The sequence below is a fragment of the Lagenorhynchus albirostris genome, chromosome 2, assembly GCF_949774975.1.
Source record: "Lagenorhynchus albirostris chromosome 2, mLagAlb1.1, whole genome shotgun sequence".
Lineage (NCBI taxonomy): Eukaryota > Metazoa > Chordata > Mammalia > Artiodactyla > Delphinidae > Lagenorhynchus > Lagenorhynchus albirostris.
The window spans coordinates 77328192-77344875 of NC_083096.1; the positions used below are offsets into that span (position 1 = coordinate 77328192).

At 43.7% G+C, this 16684-nt stretch overlaps 1 protein-coding gene and 1 pseudogene across 3 annotated transcripts in view; both read right to left on the bottom strand.

Annotated features, from left to right (window-relative positions):
• The window catches only part of TUFT1 (tuftelin 1), a 53007-nt gene extending 36609 nt beyond the window's left edge, over positions 1 to 16398 (bottom strand). For all 3 annotated transcript variants that reach the window (XM_060138699.1, XM_060138693.1, XM_060138682.1), the window contains exon 1: positions 16244 to 16398. In XM_060138699.1, coding sequence (XP_059994682.1) covers positions 16244 to 16303 — 60 coding nt within the window. In that variant the 5' untranslated portion in view covers positions 16304 to 16398. The remainder of the gene's footprint in view (positions 1 to 16243) is intronic.
• LOC132516621 (small nucleolar RNA SNORA11) lies at positions 13821 to 13943 on the bottom strand (annotated as a pseudogene).
• Positions 16399 to 16684: the final 286 nt, after the last annotated feature.

Below are 16684 nucleotides of genomic sequence, written 5' to 3' on the forward strand. Positions count from 1 at the left end.
ATGAAGACTTATGTTCACACAAAAACTTGCACACTAATATTTATAGAAGCTTTATTTGTAATACCTCAAAACTAGAAACAACCCAGATGCCCTTCAGTAGGTGAATGGTTAAACAAACTGTGGTACAGCCATACCATGGAATGCTTACCATTCAGCAATAAAAAGGAACAAATTATTGATGCATGCAACAACAATTTCCAAAGAATTGTGCTAAATGAAAGAAGTCAATCACAAAAAGTTACATACTATACGATTCCATTTATGTATTGATAATAGTCTTGAAATGGCAAAATTATACAAATGGAGAACAGATTAGGGGTTGCCAGGAGTTAAGGAGAAGATGGAGATGGGAAGGAAGTGGGTGTGACTCTAAAAGGGCAACCTGAAGTATCTTTGTGGTGATGGAAATATTTTGTCCCTTGACTGTATTTATGTCACTATCCTGATTGTGACAGTGTACTATGGTTTTGCAATATGTTACCACTGAGGAATGCTAAGTAAAGGGTACAGAGATCTCTATTATTTCTTTTAACTGCATGTGAATCTACAACTGTCTTTTTTTTTTTAAAGTAATACTTCCAGGGCTTCCCTGGTGGCGCAGTGGTTGAGAGTCCGCCTGCCGATGCAGGGGACGCGGGTTCGTGCCCCGGTCCGGGAGGATCCCACATGCCGTGGAGCGGCTGGGTCCGTGAGCCATGGCCGCTAAGCCTGCGCGTCCGGAGCCTGTGCTCCACAGCGGGAGAGGCCACAGCGGTGAGAGGCCCGCATATCGCAAAAAAAAAATAAATAAATAAAAAGAGTAATACTTCCAGAGATAAAAATTAAAGAATATAATGAAAATAGTTACAATCCTGGACTTCCCTGGTGGCACTGTGGTTAAGAATCCGCCTGCCAATACAGGGGACATGGGTTCGATCCCTGGTCCTGGAAGATCCCACAGGCTGTGGAGTAATTAAGCCCGTGTGCCACAACTACTGAGCCTGCACCCTAGACCCTGTGAGCCACAACTACTGAGCCTGCGCTCTAGAGTCCGCGAGCCACAACTACTGAGCCCGCGAGCCACAGCTACTGAAACCCATGCACCTAAAGCCCATGCACCGCAACAGAGTAGCCCCAGCTCACCGCAACTAGAGAAAGCCTGTGCACAGCAACGAACACAATGCAGCAAAAAATAAATAAAATAAATAAATACATTTATTTTAAAAAATAATTATTATAATCCTACTACTCCAAAATAGTCACTATTAAAATGTTAGTGTATTCCTTATAATTTTTCTATGTATATTTTTGAAAGGCATACTACTATATACAGTTATATACTTGCTTTTTTCCCCCTTTAATATTTCATCATGAATTTCCATCACATTAAACATTCTTCAGGGACTTCTCTGGTGGCACAGTGGTTAAGACTCTGCACTCCCAATGCAGGGGGCCTGGGTTCGATCCCTCATCAGGGAACTAGATCCCACATGTATGCTGTAACTAAGTGTTTGAATGCTACAACTAAGGAGCCTGTGTACCATAACTAAGGAGCCCTTGGGCCACAAATAAGGAGCCCACGTGCCACATCTAATGAGCCTGCCTGCCACAACTAAGACCCAGCACAACCAAATAATAAACATTTTAAAAATAAATAAATATTCTTCAAAATTTGCTTTTAATGGCTACTAGTATTCCACGAATACATCAGACTAATTTATTCAGCCTACCCCCACCCCAGTATAGGTTCCTATCAACTTTTTGCATTTTATTTTTTATATATTTACTTTTTTATTTTAGAAAATATATTTTATTTTGATAGAATGACATGATACACAGCAGTACCTAGATCACCACCAGATTTACTGCCTGGTCCATTACTCCTCAAGCCTAACTTGATTTTCTCTCTTCTTTGCAGAAAAAGAATAGCATTTGGAACAGTTAGACCTTGGCTCAAGCACTGGCTCCAGCTTTTATTTGTTGTGTGTATTAATTTTATTCTCCCTCAGCCTTAGTTTAGTATTAGGTAAGATGGATAGTACAACATTTAAGTGAGAACACAGTGACTAATACACAGTGAGAACACAGTGACTAATACACAGTGACTAATAGACATACAAAAATGCCAGTTCCTCAAATTTGACATAATGCTCCTCTTTAAAATATTTTCCATAAGCATATTCCATATGCTTATAGGTTAAAGTAATATGCCTTGTCATGGGAAAAGATGCATATTAACTCCTACTTCACACTATATACAAACATTAATTCCAAGTGGATTATAGATGTACATGTGAAAAGCAGAACAATAAAGGTGGGTTTTTTTGTTTTTTTTTTTTCCGCGGTACGCGGGCCTCTCACTGTTGTGGCCTCTCCCGTTGTGGAGCACAGGCTCCGGACGCGCAGGCTCAACGGCCATGGCTCACGGGCCCAGCCGCTCCGCGGCACGTGGGATCTTCCCGGACCAGGGCACGAACCCGCGTCCCCTGCATCAGCAGGTGGACTCTCAACCACTGCGCCACCAGGGAAGCCCCAGTAAAGGTTTTATAGGAGAACACGTTCATGGCCTTGGAAAGGCAAAATTTTTCTTAACCACAGCACAAAAAAAATCCTCCCCATAAAAAACTGATACATTGGACTATATTAAAATTCTGAACTTTTGTTCATCAAAAGACACCACTAAGAGAGTATGACAACCCACAGAGTAGAAGATATTCACTCTATGACTATCTGACAAAGGATATTCAGAATACATTAAGAATTCCTACAAAACAAAAAGACAAAAAAACAATGTGGTATCCTGGACTGAATCCTGGATCAGAAAAAGGACATTAGTGGAAAAGCTGGTGAAATCCAAATAAAGTCTATAATTTAGTTAATAGTATTGTATCAACATTAATGTCTTAGTTATGACAAATGCACCATGGTTATTAAGACGCTAACATTGGGGGAAATTGGGTGAAGAGTATATGAGTATTATCTTTGCAACTTTTCTGTAAATCTAAAATTATTTCAAAATAAAAAGTATAATTAAAGAAAGAAAGTGGGGAGGGAGGGAACATGAGAGGGAGACAGAGTGGTGCCCAACAGAAAAATGGGCAAAAGACTTCAACAGATACATTACATAAGAGGATATCCAAATGTCCAATAAACATATGAAAAGGGTTCCACCTTATTAGTCATCATCATCAAAGAACTAGAAACTAAAACCATAAGGCGAAACCACAAACTACTCATCAGAATGACTAAAATGAAAAAAAAAAAATACCAAGTTTCCGGGGCTGTGGAAAAATCAGAACGGATGGTGGGTTTGCTCATTATCACAATCACTTTGGAAGTATCTACCAAAGATGAACACATGCGTACCTTATAACACAGCAATTCCACACCTGGTTATCTACTCAACAGAAATGCATACATACTTTCCCCATAAAAAACATATACTAGAATGTTCATAGTAGCATTTTTCATAATAGCCAAAAGCTAGAAATTACCCAAATGTTTTTGGAGTAGAATGGATAAACTGTGATACAGTCATACAACAGAACACTGCACAACAATGAAAAAGAGTGAATATGCAACATGGATGAACTTTACAGAAATGTTAAGCAACAGAAGTCACACACAAAAGTATACTATATGATTCCACTTGTATTAAAAAGTATAAAAGCAAGCAAAACTAATACATGCTTCAGAAGTCAGGACAGTGGTTACCCTTGAGGGTGGAGGGTAGGTAATGACTAGAAGGGGACAAGAGGGGGCTTCTTGACGATGTGCTTCTTGATCTGGGTGATGGTTAGAGAAATACATCCAGTTTGTGAAAATTACTTGACTGTACATATATGATATATGCACTTTTATGTATGTATGTTATTGTTTAACATACATAAATGTATGCTTTTTTTAAAAAAAGCAAACAAAAAAATTTAAAACGCCTTATTGTAGCATTAAAGTCCCTGCATGATCAGACCTATCACAGTGTATATCACATAATGTCTTGACTCCCACCAGTACCCCACCTGTACCCTACATTAGCTATCCCAAACGTTCCTGATCCAATTGCAGGAAGGCATCCAAATCCAAATTTCTATTTCTGTTGATGAGTTTTCCAATGCAATACACACTCCCACCTCCCCACAAGTGTACATGTCGTTTTCTCCTCCAGGGATACGCTTCCCTCCCTTGCCTCCTTGGAGAATTCCCAGTCAACCTTGAAGGCTCAGCTCTAAGGGTCCGACCCTAGCACTCCTTAGTCAGAGCCTGCTCCTGCAACCACTGCACCCTACATATCCTACACTGTAACACTGGTCCCCTTCCTTCATAACTACTTATTCATTCATCTCCCCAATAAAATCATAAGCTCTCTGAAGACCTCGATGGCTTATTTAGTACAGTGCCTTGCTTAGAGCGGGCATATCAAAGAATATATGTTGTGTGAATTTCAGGTAATGTGGTCCAGGATTTTCCCAATTCTCTTTCTTTTGAGAACATTAGATTCCTCAGTTTAGAGAGGCGGTAGGGAATACTGGAAAAAAGCAGACATGAAAAGGGGAAAACAAGAAAAAAAAAAAAAAGAGCAAAGACCAAGAAAGGCAACACTAAGAAGAAATATAAGTGGCTAATAAATATATGAAAGATGCTCAACCTTACCAGTAATCAAGGAAATGCAAATGAAAATAATAATGAGTTATCATTTGGGGGGAATTTCATTAAATTCTGAGTTAAAAAGTGTAAGATGAGACACATAGAAGTATGCTCACAGCAGCACTGCTTGCAACGGCAAAACACTGGAAACAACCCAAATGGTGCACTGACAAGTAAACGGATGAATGCAATATGGCATATTAGTACAATGAACTACAGCTACACGCTTTGACATGAAGGAATCTCAAAATTAATGTTATATAAAAAAGTAAGCAGTAGAATATAGATACCATGTATACAAAGTTCAAAACGTGTCAAACTAAGCAAGATATCACTTGAGCATGCAGTAAAAGCATAATAAAAAGCAAGAAAATAAACACAAAATTCACAAATTCTATGGAAGAAGCAGAGGGGTTATGATCCAGAAAGGACCCCAGGGGGCTTCAAAAGTATGGGTAATGTTCTGTTTCTTAACCTGGTTGTTCAGTACACCAGGACCATTTTATTGCTTTGCTTTAAAACTTCCCATATAGGGACTTCCCTGGTGGTCCAGTGGTTTAAGACTCCGTACTTCCACTGCAGGGCGCATGGCACAGTTCGATCCCTGGTCATCAGGGAACTAAGACCCCACAGGCCACACGGTGTGGCCAAAAAAAAAAAAAAAAGAAAAAGAAAAAAACTTGACATATACACAAGAATCCTTTCTTGCTTTTCAGTAAAGCGAGTGAGTTACTTCATGTGAATCCTACAGAAATATCATTTTTATTTTTTTAAATATTTATTTATTTGGCTGCATGGGGTCGTAGTTGCAGCATGCGGGATCTTCGTTGCAGCATGTGGGCTCTTTGTTGAGGCGCTCAGGCTCTAGAGCACGCAGGCTCAATAGTTGCAGTGCTCAGGCTCTCTAATTGTGGCGTGCAGGCTCAGTAGTTGTGGCGCACCGGCTTAGTTAAGCAGCATGTGGGATCTTAGTTCCCCAACCAGGGATCGAACCCCGGCTCCCTGCGTTGGAAGGCAAATTCTTAACCACTGGACCACCAGGGAAGTCGAGAAATATCATTTTTAGATCAAGTGACTGGCAAATTTTAAAGATACTGATAATACCTAGGGTTGGTGAGGATGCAGGGAAAAAGACTAATCTCCCATGTATATCGTTGGAGATTATAAAAGTATTTTTAGAAACTAATTTGGTGATATTAATAAACAGTTTGCATATTTTATAAACCCTTTGAGTAATTCAACTTTTACGAATATGGCCTATGAAAATCCATGCACATTTGCCCAAAGATATGTGTGTAAAACTGTTGACTGCAATACTCTTTACAATAGTTAAAGACGTGGAAACAGCATAAATATTCTTGAGTAAGTGAGTGTGTGAGTCAAGTATGGTAACATCCACACCATGAAATACTACACTGCTGATAAATAAACCTCTATAAATGGACAGGAAAAGACCTCCAAGACATATTAAGTGAAAAAAAAGCAAGTCACAAATTCATTCATAAAATGTGACTTCTTATTTATTTAAGTACACACATATGTTCATAGTATTGGTAATTGCCGGTTCCTAAATAAAGCAATTACTACATGCTGAGCCCTATTAGGCGCTGTTCTAAGTGCTTTACATGTATTAACTCATTTAATCCTCACGACACAACTATATGGTAGGTATAAATTCCCATTTTATAGACAAGAAAACTGAGGCACAGAAGTTAAGTATCTTGCCCAAGGTCATATAACTAGTAAGGAGCAGAGCCAGGATTCAAACCCAGGCCCTGTGGCTCCAGAGTCTGTGCTCCTACCCACCATGCCACGTTGGCAATTCTTGAAAGTAAGCACAACAGAAAAGCACTGAATTCATATACACTAAGCTAGAGAAAGTCAAGGGAGTCCAGGGACTTTCAGTCCATATACTTCTATAGTGATTTAAACTTCTGCAACAAAAATGTATCTGTGTGACATTCCTATAATAAAATATATAAAATAAAGAGAAGGAAAGAAAAAGTACTAAACTTAGAGGTGGGATCTGAGTCCGACCCCTACTAATCCTTGAGCAAATCATTTTATTTCTCCGGGCAATTTTCCATCTACAGAATGGGGGTAATAATACCTACCTTGCCTACACTTTAGGCAGGGTAGGTAGATGTGTAGGAACAGTGTGAAAGTGCTTTGCAAACCATAAATCACTTCACAAAAGTAAGGCAGCATTAACTTTCCCAAGGAGCTCTGGAAAGACCGCAAGGGAGGAGAGTAGGTGAGACAAACTGTCTAAAAGAAGCCTGTGACTAAATCTAGGGTTCTCTCTGGCACCTCATCCTCTAGGACCAGAGGATCCGGTCTGTAAGGCCACAGACTTCACCCCACGACCCCAAACCATAGCCAAGAAGGAAAACCCAGGCCCCTCTCTGCTTGGTGCCATTGGTCGTTTTCTGGGGCTGGAGTGACCCCGAGGCTGCGAGCAGGCTCCAGGGAGCTTTAGGAATACCCCAAGATGTCTAGCAGGGTGGTCCCCACTGGGTGCTCTCTGAACGGCAAGATAGGAAGGGGAGCCATCTTCTCTAAGGAAAAAGGAGCAGAGCTAATCACAAGGTAAGCAGTCTCTAACCTCATAAACATTCCTGGGGAGAAGCCCAGCCAACTCCAAATTATAGGCAGCCTCTCCACTCTGTTCAAACAAATCTGCAGCTGTGACTCACTCCTCAGAGTGGGGAGGGGGTCAACACAGAGCTGAGGGCTTAGAGATCAAGACGCTGAGGAGGAGCGATACGGAGATATATCAGGGAGGCCCCGGAGGTTCTCACATCACTGGCTCATGTGAATAGGGGAAAGATCTATGGGAAAATACGTTTCCCCAGCTCCCACTCCCCAGGCTGCTATGAGGGCCATGAGGACTGGATGGCAGGTGAGGATCAAGGGACTCCGAGAAGGAAGTAAGGGAAGTGGAAGATTGCCCCTGAGCTGCAAACCAGCATCCTTAATTTATCCTCTCCCTATATAACCCACTCTTCCACCACTTTGTCCCTCAACCCTGTTCCCTGTTCCCACCGGGAATGTACATGGTCTCTCAAGCTGCTACAGCAGCAGCCACCTCAATTTTCCCCTTCTGAGAAATGGGAATAGCCAGCACCTCGAAACAATGGTTCCCAAGAGGTCAGGATGAGGAAAGCCCCAATAAAGTCAAAGAGGCCGGATGCAGTGGTTGGGGGATGACCCTCTCCTGGCTGAGACTGCTAACCCACTCAGCTCACAGATCTCAGGTACCCTTGGTCCTGCCTTTTGCAGGGCTCTCCAGGTCAGAGATGGTGCTTTGTTGGGGATGGCACAAAGAATCAGTCCTGCTCCTCCCCACAGATTAGCCAACAGAACAGGTATTTGCTTTTTATCTGGCTACCCGCCCAGAGGCATGGGCTGGACAAGCTCTATGCAGAGGGCTGACCAGGATGACTGGGAGGTGAAATGAGAAAAAGGGATTTAGGGTGGCACCCTAAATGGGGCAGCCTTTCTCATTCCCTGGATCCCTAGCACAGGGAAACACCAGGGCCTGGAAGTGAGAGTGTGTACATAGAGGGAGGTGGGCTCCTGAACTCTCCACTCTGAGAAAGACACCCTTTTGCTCAGCCAATCTCCCTTCACGAAACCCACCTAGTGCCCAGCCAGCCTGGAATTCCCAGGTCCCCAGCACCCTCTCCCCTCTCTAGTCTCTGATTACCTTGCTTTGTGATTTTTGCTTCTTTGCCTCCAGGCCCTAGAAGACCATTTCCTCTTCTTTCCCCTGTATTTTCTTCTCCTCTTCCTGCCCCTGCTGGCTAGGCTTAAATCTGGGCCAGCAGCCTCCCTGGCGCATACCTGTTCCCTCAACTAAACATCCCCACCCCTAGGAGACAAAGGTGTTTCACAAGACTCTGCATCATGACCCAAAGAGGCACATACCACAATTACCAGCAAGCGAGGAAACCTGTCCCACCTGCTCTGAGCACGCGTGTGTGGAACCAAAACCATCTGCGTGCACACACCGCCCCACTACTCCCACCCGGGAGAAATATGGGCAAACTTTGGCGCCCAAAGCCTGGTGACTGGGTAAGCCTCCTCACCCAGATCCTCCCACAGAGCCCAGGATTCCCCAAATTCCTGGCAGGCTTGGAGACATCAGCTGTAGTGCTCCTGAAGGTGAGAACTTGGCAATGAATGGGGGAGATGGAGTGGAGTGAGGAGGAATTTATGGGCTGAGCTTGAGGCAGGTCTCATGAGTGGAAGGAACAGGCAGTCACCAAACTTGAATGGTTCCTCTGCCCAGGAGTTTCTTCCCCACCCAGGTGTCACAGAGCCAGGGCTTCCACCATTTTAGAATTCATTCATTCCTTTGGAGTAAGCATCAATGACTCCAGATGAATCCCCTTTTAAAACGCAAATATTCTCACCCAGCAATTCCAATCCTAGGTATTTCTTTCCAAGAGAAAGTAAAATGTAAATCCACATAAAAACTTGTAAACAAATGTTCATAGCAGCATTATGCACAATAGACAAAAAGAAGAAACCACCCACTAATAAGGACCTACTGTCTAGCATAGGGAACTCTACTCAATACTCTGTAATGGGCTACATGGGAAAAGAATCTAAAGAGTGGATATACATATATGTATAACTGATTCACTTTGCTGTACACCTGAAACTAACACAACATTGTAAATCAACTATACTCCAATAAGTTAAAAAAAAAAAAGAAGAAACAACCCTAAAGTCCACTCACATTTATTCACGATGAACATGTCATAATATATCCATACAACGGAATATTATTCAGCCATAAGAAGTAATGAAATACTGATTCATGTTACAACATGGATCAACCTTAAAAACATGCTAATTGAAGGAAGCCAGTCACAAAGGATCACATGTTATATGATTACTTTTAGATAAAATATCTAGAATAAGCAAATCATAGAGAAAGAGACTGATGGGATTGGGGGGGTGTTGGAAGAAAACAGGGAGTGACTGCTAATGGGTCAGGATTTCTTTATGGGGTGATGAAAGTATTCTAAAATCAGTTGTGCTGATGACTATACAACTGTGAATATACTAAAAACCAATGAACTGTATACTTTAAATGGGTGATATGTACAGTATGTGAATTATATCTCAATAAAGCTGTTATAAAAAGAAAATGAGGCCTATAGTAAGCGTTCAGTAAATTACAGCTTTAGTTTAAAAAAAAAAGAGTCGGGCTCAGGAAAGACTTGGTCTCAGGAAAGACTTGGTATGTAACTAATGCAGCTTCTGAGGTCCTAAAGGAATGACACCTATTCCAGGGTAAAGACAAAGGTTCAGACTGCAACTGATATAAAATTTCAAATCCACTCAGGCATTGAGAGAACCTCTCTGGCCTAGACTGACCAACATAAAAAAATGTAGAGAGGACTGGTGGTGGGTGGGGGAGGGGAGAGCAAATATTCTAAGGAAGGGTAACACTGATAGGATACTTAAAGGGAATCACTTTATCAGAGTCCAGTGCATCATGGGATACCAGCTGCCTTGGCCATGATTTCTGAAAAAGGAGGAGGAGGAAAGGAGCCCAGAGTGGGATGCTAAAATATGAACCCTGACTATATCACTCTAAGACAGTCCTGGCTGAGTTGGGACTAGCGAAGGTTACGCAGGTCTTCACTCTGGGTCTACCTATAGGTGTCTTCTAATCCTCAAGACCCTCCACTGGTAGAGGAAAGGGGAAAGGAACATGTAAGAGCAAACATCAACATAATGAGAAGGAGCAAACCTTGACCAGACCACAGAGTTCCCAGACTCTTTCTCCATCCCTTGACCGGGAGAAGATAAAACACTAGCCAGTAAGTAACAGAAAATAACAACTAACATCTGAGCACCTACCGTGTGCCAGGCATTGTGCTTAATGGTTCATATGCATTCTTCACAACAACCTTATGAGAAGGGTGCAATTATTATCCCCATTTTAAGGAGGAGGAAACTGAGACAAGAGATAAAGTAATTTACCAAAGTGATCTTGGGCAAAGCAAACGCTGAAGCCCTGACTCTAGTCCACTGGGTCAGATTCCCAGAACTAGGCTCTTAACCACAATGTTATTAATAGAATCATAGTTTAGTCAAAAATTGTGATATACCAAAAATGGGCAGAAGACCTAAACAGACATTTCTCCGAAGCAGACATACAGATTACCAACAAACACATGAAAAGATGCTCAACATCACTAATCACTAGAGAAATGCAAATCAAAACCACAATGAGGTATCACCTCACACTGGTCAGAATGGCCATCATCAAAAAATTTATAAACGATAAATGCTGGAGACGGTATGGAGAAAAGGGAACCCTCCTGCACTGTGGGTGGGAATGTAAATTGCTACAGCCACTATGGAGAACAGTATGGAGGTTCCTTAAAAAACTAAAAACAGAGCTACCATATGACCCAGCCAATCACACTACTGGGCATATGCCCTGAGAAAACCGTAATTCAAAAAGATAAATGTACCCCAATGTTCATTGCAGCACCATTTACAATAGCCAGGACATGGAAGCAACCTAAATGTCCATTGACAGATGAATGGATAAAGAAGATGTGGCATATATATAGAATGGAATATTACTCAGCCATAAAAAGGAATAAAACTGAGTTATTTGTAATGAGGTGGATGGACCTAGAGTCCATACAGAGTGAAGTAAGTCAGAAAGAGAAAAACAAATACCGCATGCTAACGCACATATATGGAATCTAAAATAACGGTACTGATGAACCTAGTGGCAGGGAAGTAATAAAGATGCAGACATAGAGAACGGACTTAAGGACACGGGGAAAGGGGAAGCTGGGATAAAGTGAGAGAATAGCATTGACATATATACACTACCAAATGTAAAATAGATAGCTAGTGGGAAGCCGCCGCATAGCACAGGGAGATCAGCTCGGTGCTTTGTGACCAACTAGAGGGGTGGGATAGGGAGGGTGGGAGGGAGACTCAAGAGGGAGGAGATATGGGGATATATATATATGTATAGCTGATTCACTTTGTTATAAAGCAGAAACTAACACACCATTGTAAAGCAATTATACTCCAATAATGATATAAAAAAATTTGTGGGGCTTCCCTGGTGGCGCAGTGGTTGAGAGTCTGCCTGCCGATGCAGGGGACACGGGTTCATGCGCCGGTCCGGGAAGACCCCACATGCTGCGGAGCGGCTGGGCCCGTGAGCCATGGCCACTGAGCCTGCACGTCCAGAGCCTGTGGTCCGCAACGGGAGAGGCCACAACAGTGAGAGGCCCACATACCGCAAAAAAAAAAAAATTGTGATATAATTTCTTTGGGAAGATGAGAGAAGGAAAAGGGAGCATGTAAGGAGTGGGAGTATAAACCTTCCTATAATTCCTACAATAGGAGGTCAATGATGTCTAAAACTGATAAATCATAAGCATACTATTTAGAAACATGGCAGTAAACACTAGAAAGAGCTAAAAGAGTTAAAAGTGGTAACTTCCATGGGGCAGGCCTTGGGTAGGGAACTGCTTACAATTTTCTTTTAAAGGCCTTTTGATATTAATAGATCTTTTTAAAATCATACACATGTATTCCTTTGATAAAAAATGATTAAAAAGGAAAAAGAAAGAAAATCAGAGATCATACCAATCAAAGTCTACTGTTGCTCTTGCCACAGTTTCCATCCTCCTCCACTGATAACAGCACTTGGGTTTGGCTTTGGAGAATCTCCCTCCTTCACTGGGCAATCCGGTGGGCCTGTCAATCAAGGAACCCCAACATGCCCTGGCCAAGGGGGAGAAGGGGCCAGTGACACCTTCTTGGAATCTTGAGCAGAATGGCAAAAAGACCTAAAACAGCTGGAAACACTTCACCCAGAAGCAGAAGCCCTCCATTAGTACCTTCCACTTACCCAGGCCCCAGGACTCCCTTGGTTCGGACTTTTTAAGCTCTCCCTTAAATCCTCTGTGTTGCCCATTTCCGTCTAATAAATTCCTCTTTTGCTTAAGTTAGCTGGAGCCACTCTCTATTGCTTATAATAAGGGAACTTAAATGGGAATGTCTAAAAAAAATGAGTTTGAGGTTTATCTGTGCTTTTATTTGCCAGTGTAACTCACTACAGTGGTTTGCAAACTTTTTTGACCTAAAAAATACATTTTACATCACAATCAAATAAACACACACACACACATATATATAATATGTATACACAGACATAACTGAAACAAAAGTTTTGCCAAAATGTCTACCCTAACACTCTGAGAGTGTTAATTCTATTCCTTTTTTTTAAGACTTTATTGTTTTTAGAGCAGTTTTAGGTTTACAACAAAATTAGCAGAAAGGTACAGAAATTTCTCATATACCTCCCCACACACATGCATAGCCATTATCAATATCATTCACCAGAATGGTACTTTTTAACCAAAGATGAACATACATTGATACATTGTAATTACCCAACATCCACAGATCACCTTAGGGTTCACTCTAACGAAGTGAATGGTGCTGCACGTTCTATGGGTTTGGACAAAGGTATAATGACATATATCCATCGTTATAATATCATACAAAGCATTTTCACTGCCCTAAAAAACTTCTGTATTCTGTATATTCATCTCCCCTCTCCCCCCAGACTCCTGGCATCCATTGATCTCATTACTGTCGCCATAGTTTTACCTTTTCCAGAATGGCATATAGCTGGAATCTCTTTCTTCCTTTTTGAAAAGAGAGTTCAAAGCCTTTATGCCTATAAGACCACTCATGGCCCACCCATGCATGGACTAGACAGGATCTAAAAGGCAAACTCGGGGCTTCCCTGGTGGCGCAGTGGTTGGGAGTCTGCCTGCCAATGCAGGGGACACGGGTTCGAGCCCTGGTCCGGGAGGATCCCCCATGCTGCGGAGCAGCTGGGCCCGTGCGCCACAACTGCTGAGCCTGCGCTCTATAGCCCACGCACCTAGAGCCTGTGGTCCAAGATGAGAGAGGCCACCACAATGAGGGGCCTGTGCGTGGCAATGAAGAGTAGCCCCTGCTCATCATAACTAAAAGGAAAGCCCACGCGCAGCAACGAGGACCCAACGCAGCCAAAAATAAAAAATTAAATAAAATTTTTAAAAAAGGCAAACTCTTCTAATACTGCAACTTTTCGTCTAATATTGAGCCCTTCCCACTGGTCCTGCCCAGTAGAGGTACAGGGGGACACCTGTAGGGTATTTATTTATAGGAAGGCCACAAGTTTTGAGCCCCTTGTTACAATGATTCCTGTTGGGTGTGTTGTAAACATAGGAACCATTTCTTCCGGCTTCCTGCTCTGAGCACATCTATTTCTTTTTTAACGCTGCTTCTGACCCACTAAGTTGATCTCAGTGATTATGCGATTATGATCAGCAGTTTGAAAAAAAAAACACTGGCTCCCTGTACCTGCCACATCTACCTCCAACAATAAAAGCAACCCAGAGAATGCATTAGCCATATTTCCATGTCCATGTGCAGTGCACTGAGGCATATGGCCTGGCTGGTGGAGAAATACCAACACAGTCCAAGGGTCCTGACATTCACTAGGACACACCAGACAGTTAAACTGTCTACGCTGCAGACACCAGAAGAAACATTTGTTCGTTTATTTATTCACTCACTCACTTTACACATGCACTGAGCACTCCTTCAATGGTGTGAATATACAAGAGGTTCCTGGAGACTGTCCAGAGCCATAAATTCTATCTGCAGGATGGCTCAGAGGAGAGGAATCCAGGAAAAAGCTTGTCTCCTGACTGATCGATTGTTTACAATCTCCTCCCCTTCCTTAAGAGCTCAGGAATGTCTCTTAACACCAGATCTCAGCAATAGTTATGTCATTCCCACCTTTGAAGTCAAATAACTCTCAAGCCCAGCCTAGAAAGAAAGAATAAAAGGGAATTTCTGTCTCCCCCTCATTCTAGAGGTCTCGATAAGCTTCAAACTAATCTATGGCTGGAGATTGTCTGAATTCCTTGCTATTCTTCAATCCACTATTTTCCCCCGCCAGACAAGCAGCAAAACATCAAGGGATGGAAGAGAGTGTCAATTCATTCTCAACACTGCCAATGCCTTAGACTTAAGACTTTTCTGGATCTCTTTTCTACAGCAAGCAAAAAGAAGTGCAAACACCCCTCTCCTTTATTTTCCTCATACCCCGTTCCCTGCCTCAACCATCCCAAAACAGTGAGCAAGCTCATGGAGTAGGACTTGGGGCTGACACGATAGAGGATGGATTTTTTCTATCTACTGAAGATGAGGCATGGAGGTACTGGGGTTGGGCAGTAGCAAAACCTGAATTGTAATGTGGTGGAAACTCTCACAGCCTGGGCAGAAACAGAGAGGGGACTGTGAACAGAATTAAGTGATCATGTATACCCTAAACTTGAAATGAGAAACTAGTCAACAAATATTCTTTGAAGAGCCATAATTCAGGTGCACATGGGTTAGCTCTATCTCAAGGGCATGCTGAGAGGAAGAGGGGAAGGGAATCAGAATCGGAGTGGAGTGGGGGAAAGGGAGGCATACAAACGCCCCATCACCTTGTCTCTCATTTCACTCCCCCCCACAATAGCTTAGAAATTGATGAAATAATACACACCCATTCTGGGTTAAGTTCCCCAGCAGACCTAGAAACACTCAGCCACAAGTTACCCTCCTCTGCCTCTGGAGAGGAAGAATCATACAGTCTGCTGGGGTGGGGAGGAGACCAGGTACTGGGAGCCAAGGCAGTGAGGGGAGCTGGGCAGATCGGTTAGCACTGGAGCAGACGGGTGAGCACTCCTCTTTCCTCCACTCTCACTCCGTCCAGAAGCTCTCGCGTAAGTCACTTCCCTCCCCTTCTCAGCCCAGGTTCTGGCATCCCCTCCATCCACTTGCCCCGGGCTTGAAGGCTGGAGACGGAAGCAAAACCAACAACACGTCTCAGGAAGCTATCGGTTGGCCGACGGGGGGTGGGGAGCAGGAGACCCTCCATGGGGGGAAAGAGGACAAATCCTCTTTCAGCAGAGAGGTGACCCCCAAGCAGACAGCCCTATCCCCACCTAGCGAAAGGTAAGAGTCCCTGGCCAATCTCAACGTACCTGGAGTTCTACCGCCCCCACCCTCCAGTCCAAGCCCTAGGATTTCACTCTCTACCCTTTGTCTTGCTACTGCTCACCCAAAGCCCCATGAAGTTCTTTGAAGGGCCCCTGAGGTCACCAGGACCCACAGAAAAGCCTAATCCCCCTCGTTGGGAACCAAACTTCAAAAGAGCACAGGGATCCCGTCCCTGGAGCTCATTCTCCTACGACGCAATCTAGCAGCGCACAGGACGCCCGAGCAGCGCGCACCTGGAGATCCGCGCTCAGTTCGGGCAGGAGCCGCAGTGTCCTCCCAAAGGGCAGGGACGCCCCTTGTCCTTGAGCCTCAAAACAGTCTTCATCCCGCAACTCCCCAGGATTCCACCTCCCGCCGAGAAGCGGCAGAAAAAGAGAAGCGCCGCGAGGAGCTGACCGCACCGAGCGCTGCACCAGGTGATGTCAGCGAACTCCTCGCTGGGCACTGGAAGGGCGGAATTAGAAACCGAGAATACCGCGCGAGGGGAGGCGGTGCGGACGCTTTTTCTTACCGCGGTTTGCCCCTCCGGGTGCACATCCACCAGTGTACACCAGCTATGCGTCCCGTTCATCTTCTGCTGGGGTCGCAGCTGGGACCCCAAACCTGGGCCCTGCGGTCCGACTTCTCCCAGACTGGCGCGCGCCGAACCTTTCCTTGTATAGGCACGTCACGGGCGGAGGCACGATAGGACACGCCCCTAGGACGCCGTTCGCCAACAAGCGAGCAAAGGGATGCAGTGGGCGTGGCCTAGACGTTTCAGGGCACGCCCATCTGCGCTCTCTCAGATTTACCTAAAGGTGGGGCTTAGGAGCTGCTTTTCTGCTTAACTGAAGTTTTGCCTAGCGTTATGTATGGTTGTACCTTAAACATTAGTCTTGCCCTCTCCTTTCAACTCCAAGACCAGTATTGGTAAGACAGAATCACCCTGCCTGCCCCTAGAGGATGAGGAGTT